This window comes from Mobula hypostoma, chromosome 18 (genome assembly GCF_963921235.1).
Source record: "Mobula hypostoma chromosome 18, sMobHyp1.1, whole genome shotgun sequence".
Taxonomy (NCBI): Eukaryota; Metazoa; Chordata; class Chondrichthyes; order Myliobatiformes; family Myliobatidae; genus Mobula; species Mobula hypostoma.
The window spans coordinates 53,247,780-53,254,986 of NC_086114.1; the positions used below are offsets into that span (position 1 = coordinate 53,247,780).

The following is a 7,207-nucleotide window of genomic DNA, read 5'->3' on the forward strand; positions in this document are numbered from 1 at the left end:
ATGTGCGCGGGAGCATTTCAGTTACTGCGCGGCTGCGCACCCGCGCAGCTTAGAGGAGACGGTGGAGGAGAGGCTTGTGAGTTCCTGACATCCCGAGAGCGATACCGTCTGGAGTTTAGCCATCTGGCGCTTAGCTCCTGGTAGGGTCAGCCATCGCGGTAAAATCAAGAGCGAGGTTCCGGACAAATAGTGATCCAACCAAGACCTCAGTGGTAGAGCAGCGTGAGATTATGACACATCACAACGGCAGAGGAAGGCTACAGCAGTGAAGGCCCCCAGTATACTATGCCACTGTAAACGTGAGGACGCACCGATAGACAAGCCCTTTGGAGAATATCGTACTCGGCTCGAGTGATCGCAGTACCCCACATGACCCACATCAGCAACCTCTGTAAGGTCAATAAGGTCACTCCTCCGCCTCCGTGGCTCCGGGGAAAACTGTCTCAGCCAAAACTGTGTCTCCGGGTAACGTGCTCGTGGATCTTCTCTCATAGCCTTTCTAGCTTAACGATGCCCTTCCACGATGTGTAAATAAATTTCCCGTCCCGATTTTCGCTGGATCGAAGTACTCTAACTCCCGTCCCAACAGCACAGTGGGAACACCTTCACCAGATGGTCGTTTGCGGTTCAAGGAGGAGGCTCTCCCCCCGACCCCTCTCAAAGGCAAACAGGAAATGGGCAAAGAAAGCTCATTTTGATGGACGACCTGTGTCTAATGTTGGAACCATTTCATTGGCTGCAGGTAGCTTTGGGTCCACTTGAGACTTCAAAGGTATTAGATTTTAAACAGCACTTGGAAAGTTAAAATTGAAAACGGAGAGGGAAATAGGATTGCAAACACAAATCAATGAACCTATCAACCTCTCTTGTGCCGTATCATAGAACAATTGAAAAGTTAATATTATCAAGGACGTCACGTTTATTTTTAACCTATTTTACAGTTTAAGGCAATGTTAATCACCTCAGATCCGGTACGGAAACGAATAGAGAGATATAAACGAACCATTTAGCTTTCACTGGGATCTGTGAGTTGTGTCGAGCGATAACTATAGTTAATCTGAACAACCACCCCCCCCACCCCGCTCCTTGTTTACTTTCTCAGTTAATATAAATGGGGCAGTTTCACGAGAATTTCACGCGAGTCACCGGGAAATTGAGAATGTATGTTATCTGGGGAACTACATCCTCGGTTGACGTATAAAACAAATAAAATAGGCATCGTGAAGGCTTTTTAAGTGATATTAAGGATTCACTTGCCCACACAAACGCATTTTGAAATAGTGCAGAGGTCAGCGTGATCGGAAGGTATGGTTAGTGAGTGCTGTATCGGAACTACTGACACAAACAGTTCTGTTCTCGATTAAAAATGGACGTAATTTTCTATAATTTACTCTCTGGGCAGCTCTTCTGGCACGATGCCGCGTTATATTTAGGCGTGGTAGAGGGACAGAGGGTTTCAAACACAAGGTGAGTCCGGAATCAAAACAAAAACACCGCAGGTGCTGGAAATCTGAAATGGGAAAAAAAAGAGAAAATAGTGGAAACACTCAGCAGGTCAGGCAGCGTCTGTGTGGAGAGAATCAGTTGACGTTTCAGCCCGGAGACCCCGTGGCGAGCAGGTAGGGAAACACAAACAGATGAGCGGGGAAGGTGGATGGAGTCTGTCGCCTCTCTGAGGGATTCGCCTGACTGACCTTCGCACTCTAACTGACCCTGTTGCTATAACCTCTGACCTGAAATGTTAAGTCAGTTTTCTCTCTCCCGCCGATGCTGCCCAGCCTGTTGAGTGATCCTGTTGTGACTCTGGATTATTTTCTTCTGCCCTGAGCTCTCTGCTGGAGGGGCGAATGGGTCTGTGAGCTGGCGTGAAGGCAGACGTTGCCGGCTCTTGCTCCATCCCGCACAGGCACAAACACATCTCCTCCGAGAGATGGGCGAGCGCAGATAACCGAGAAGTTGAGAATTTGAAAGTAAATAAAACGAAGAGGAGTCTCTCGTCTAACTGGCGCCTCGAGGCTCACATTTTCACCTAGGGATCACTAGACTCCCCTCCTGCCTCAGTAGCCCGACCATCTCTCGCTACACATTTCACTTGTTCCCTCCCTGATGTCCCAACACCGACCAGAGCTGGTCCTCAGTGCATTAGTTATCCGTGCTGAGGATTCGACTGGGCGCCGCCCATCGTCTCCGGGAAAGTATAAAAAGAACAGAGCAATGAAGCAGCGAGACAGAAGCCGGGAAACCACGAGACGCTTTGCCCACAGGGAGAGAAAAGGAAAGAAAACGAGAGAGACAGAGTGTGAGGCAAGAATGACAGCTCTCTGCAGCCGCGAGATGGGTTACCTCGGCTTCCTCGCTTACCTGGTTGTGTTTTCGTACTTGTCCGTGTCCTCCGCGGTCAGTCTAGATCTTACAGAAGCCAACAATGTTTCCAAAATCAAATTCAATCCGAGAGGAAATCTGTGGGCCACAGGTAAGGTAACGGCGTGTCCAGGGCAGTGAGTGTGGGTCTCGGGGAAGGGGTCTTATCTCCGGTCGGGCTGACATTTACAGTCGGAGGAAGGGTTGGATGATGTTTAGGAGCAATGCTCAAGATGATGGAGGAACTCAGCGGGTCGGGCAGCATCTATAGCGAGAAATCGACAGTGGACTTTTGAGGTCGCGACGCTTTGATGAATGATGTGTCATGCACCTTGTGTGTTGATCCAAATATCAGCATCCGATGTCTTTTGGGTCTCCAAACTTTCCATGGTGTCGGGAATCAGTGCCTATCCAAACTGGGGATGGGGAAGGTAGATCATTTACAATTAACCATGTTTGTACGTTAGCAGTATGAGCTCCTTAAAGTGACATAGAGTCACAGAGCACAACAGCAAAGGAGCAGACCCATCAGCCCGTCTAGTCCGTGCCAATCTGTTATTCTGCCTAGTTCCATTGACCCGAGCTGGAGCATGGCCCTCCATCCCCTCCCATCCATCTACTTATCCAAACGTCTCCTAAATCGTGATTTAAAACCGTAAGACAGTAAGATACGGGGGCAGAATTAGGCCATTTCCCCTGTGGAGTCTTCTCCACCATCAGGTGGTATCTGATTTATTATTCCTCTCAACCCCATTCCCGTATCCTTCGACGCTGTTACTAATGAGGAACTTTCCAATCTCTGCTTTAAGTATACCAGATGATAAATATTGAGTTAAATATACCAGTAGTCAAACATTTTATCCGTGAAATAAAACAAGAATAGTTTGGAAGCTCTTTTAATTTTACTATCATTGCTACTTCGCACAGCTAAGGGAATGGCCTGGTCCCGCCCTCGTTCTCTGGAATTGTACCATCTCTTCTCTTCATTCCTCTACCTGTTATCCGTTTCCACAGCCCAGGTGAGTGTAAGGAGTCTGTGTACGAATGTTGCTGGCCAGTAGATGGCAGAGTAGTCGATATGAGGAGAGGAAGCAGTCAAACCTGTGGTACCTCATCCTCCAAACCTGTAAATGGGCCGCATGTGGTAAACAAGGTTCCGCCAGGGAAACTGACCTCTCACCACGGAGGTGCAGCGGAAAGAACAACTGCCTCGCACCTCCAGAGATCCGGGTCCGATCCTCACCTCCGGTGCTCTCTGGGTGGAGTTCGCACGTTCGCCTTGTGATCGCGCGAGATTCCTTGGATTAACTAAAGGCTGCAATGTGATTCAAGTGTGTAAACGACAATGAACTATGCAAATACAAAAACAGAAAAAATAATAATAAATAAATAATAAATATCGAGAACACATTATTCCCACCCCCCACCCCACCCACCCCCGTCCAAGAGCCTTATGTTTGATGAGTAATAATTTTTCCTGAACCTGCTGTTGTGGGACCTGAGGCTCATGTACCTGCTTCTTGATGGGAGCAGCGACAAGAGACATTGGCCTGGGTGGTGGGGGTCCTCGATGATGGACGCTGCAACGGCGTCCTTTGTAAGTGCAATGTCGGAGAACGCAAGGTTAGGGTATGACTAGCATAAAGATAGGAACTTGATGACGGGCCGAAGGGCTTGTTTCAGTCTCTGTGACTCTACTGGGTGGCTGCTTTGAGACGATGCATTTGACAACACACCAGATGTTCGCGGGGGCACAGCCCAGATGACTCCGCTGTGACGATCTCTATTGTTGGGTCGCAGGACACTTTATGGGAAAGAAGAGCCTGTCAGATTATCCAGATGGATATGACGATACTCCGGCGCTACTCCCTCTCACCTCTCCCGAAGACACTAAGACTATCGGGAGCCTGCTGAGCCGGAGGATGCTGGAAATCGCCCTGGCCCAAGAAGCAAAGGGGAAGCGAGTGAGATACGGCTCCGGAGCCCAGGTAACGCCGCAAGTGCAAATATATTTCAGGATACAGCGGACAGTGCGGACGAAGGTGGTGGTATGAACGGTGCCAGTCCACCCGCACGTTCTCCTGTATTCAATATATTTTCCCGATCGATGTGTACATGTTGGGTACTTCCTTTAGGAGAGCCAATAGACGCGAGACAGCTCCCTCGAGTCCGCAATAACCATCAAACATACATCTTCCTCCCGTTTGATTCTCAATCTTTTATTCCCACCAGCTCTTCCGGATTCTACCGCTCACCAACTCGTTAGGGTCAATTTAAATAGCACAATTAACTTATCATCCCGCGTGTCTGAGAGACGTGGGAGGAAACTGCAGCACAGGCGGGAAGTCCGTACCGCACTTTCTCTGTAACTGTTACACTTCATTCTACTTCGTTTTTGCTTTACCTTGTTCTACCTCAATGAACCGTGTGCTAGTTTGATCTGTATGAACAGTATGCAAGACAAGCTTTTCACTGTAACTCGCTACACGTGACAATAATAAGCCAATACAAATACCAATAACCCCCCTGATCAGACGGAAACGTACAAAACCTACACTTTCAGCGCCCGAGTTCAGGATCGACCCTGCGTCTGTGGATTATGCCAGCTCTCAGACGGTCAGTCAGCGTTACCGGGCAACTGCCTTCAAACATTCTTCAGACACCCCCGGGGATCTCCGCCTGCCGACCCACTCTGGCTCCCTCAGAGGTATACGGCGATTGGCATCCTCCCGATTCGCAAGCTCGAAGTCTTCCAGCCCAGAGGGAAAAGCCCAAACGTGGACGAACCCACCCTTTCACTGGATTCCACATTACAGAGGCGCTTAATCTTTGTGTGTGGAAACAACAGACAACCAAATGGGTTGCTGAAAAGACCAACTAAATTTCACGTCATCTGAATCAGTGATAATACATTTGATTCTGATTTTGTGCCATGTGTTAGAAATATCCATTAAATAAACCACATATATTTCCTGTCTGAGGCTGGTCTGTTTCAGCCACTTGAGGTCAAAGTCAATGTCCAAAGTCCGGTTAATTGTCACAGGCTCAAGTTCATGTCCAGTACATCTCCCCTACTGGTACACAGGCTGCTGACGGCAGCCCACCAGAGTGCACTATCCTGGCCAGTCCCTCAAGCTGTCCCCATGTGTAGCCCATCTTCCAAGACCCTTCCTCTTTCCTGAATGAGGTCTTTGGTGCTTCTGTTCGTTTTTGCTGTTGCTATGTTTTTCTTATGGATGGAGTTACTGGCCACATTCTCAACCCTCCTCCTTTGGCGTGATACACGTATGCACAGGTGCAATGAGCAGCTTAGTCAATCCGTGTCATGGGCACAAAAGAAAGTTAAATGATAGGTAAAGTGCATTTTAAATTGGAGTCAAACTAAAACATTACATCACAGTACAGGCCCTTTGACCAACCTTTTAACCTACTCCAAGATCAATCTAACCCTTCCCTCCTACATAAAAAGGCATCCGTTAGTCTTGCAAGACCATGCATCTGTGCCTGGAAAGTCTTCACTCTCCAGGGCGCAGGCCTGGGCAGGGTTGTATGGAAGACCAGCAGTTCCCCATGCTGCAAGTATCCCTTCTCCATGACACCGATGTTGTCCAAGAGAAGGGTATTAGGACCCATACAGCTTGGCACCAGTGTCATCGCGGAGCAATGTGTGATTAAGTGCTTTGCTCAAGGACACAACACGCTGCCTCGGCTGGGGCTCCAACTCACGACCTTCAGGTCGCTAGTCCAATGCCTTAACAACTTGGCCACGTGCCCACCCTCCTACATAACCCTCCACTTTTCTGTTACCCACATGCCTATCTAAGAACTTCTTAAATGCCCTCGTGTATCTGTCTTTACCACCGCCCCTGGCAGGGCATTCCACGCACTCACCACTGTCTGTGTAAAGAACGTATCTCTGACATCCGGGCTATCCTCACTCCAATCACCTTAAAACGCTGCCGCATCGTATTAGCCATGTCTGCGTTGGGAAAAGTTTCTGTCTATCCACTTTATTTCTGCCTCTTCTCATCTTTCACACCTCTGTCAAGTCAGTTCTCATTCTCCTTTGCTCCAAACAGAAAATCCCTCACTCGCACAGCCTATCTTCAAAAGACATGCTCTCCAATTCAGGCAGCATCCTTTAAAAGTTTTGGATATATTGCATTAAAATAACTATTTTATGTGAGAAATGTAAAGTGTGCAATGCAACAGTTCTATTGTATGTTCGGGGAATATTGTATGCCACTTGTATAAAATGCTAAAGGCAGTTACACTGCACATTGCCCACACCCGCAGTGGATGCACCATGTCTGTATGTAGAATGACACCTTCACTCCATTTTTCATTCCAGGAAACAGGACTAATAACAAAGATTATTGAGAGCTATGGTAAAAGTACAAAGAAATGATGAACATCCAGGAAAATGGTTGGTGAAGATGTGAGCAAGATGACCCGAATGGTGAATGTGGACATTTTATTGTAACAATAGTGTATTTCCATCACATATTTTATGTTTTGCTTCTGTACACTTATCCATATCTATTAAAGAGGGAGCAAGGATTATTCTATATTTTTCTGACATTTTTGCATTGTTAAAGCACATTTAATGTAACCACAAGGTTATGCTTGGCAAATAAAGAATATATTGTATAAGGAACTAGTACTTCCAATTTAATCCCATGAAGATAGACTGAGAAACAGGATCACAGCTGCAGATTGCGGGAATGGAATTGCTGACATAGCCTAACCAGATTAAGTGGTGTCCTTTGTCCTGATAATATAAAATTACAGTGTTGTTGTGAATTTCATTGCGGTGACTTCAGATTCCTCCACGTGAAATGTGCCA

The 7,207-nt window shown here is 47.4% G+C and overlaps 1 protein-coding gene across 1 annotated transcript; it reads left to right on the forward strand.

Annotated features, from left to right (window-relative positions):
- The first annotated feature begins 2,310 nt into the window (after positions 1-2,310).
- On the forward strand, positions 2,311-6,769 carry LOC134358223 (neuromedin-B-like). Its single transcript, XM_063070233.1, has 3 exons — positions 2,311-2,473; positions 4,162-4,349; positions 6,713-6,769. Exons 1-3 carry the CDS (start codon positions 2,311-2,313, stop codon positions 6,767-6,769), a joined length of 408 nt encoding a protein of 135 aa, XP_062926303.1.
- The last annotated feature ends 438 nt before the right edge of the window (positions 6,770-7,207 follow it).

Excerpts from the sequence above, each read along its gene's own strand:
- LOC134358223 (XM_063070233.1), top strand. The coding sequence starts at position 2,311 with ATGACAGCTCTCTGCAGCCGCGAGATGGGTTACCTCGGCTTCCTCGCT. Across the intron at positions 2,474-4,161 it reads AGGAAATCTGTGGGCCACAG|GACACTTTATGGGAAAGAAG; the intron begins GTAAGGTAACGG and ends GTTGGGTCGCAG. Across the intron at positions 4,350-6,712 it reads GATACGGCTCCGGAGCCCAG|GAAACAGGACTAATAACAAA; the intron begins GTAACGCCGCAA and ends TTTTCATTCCAG.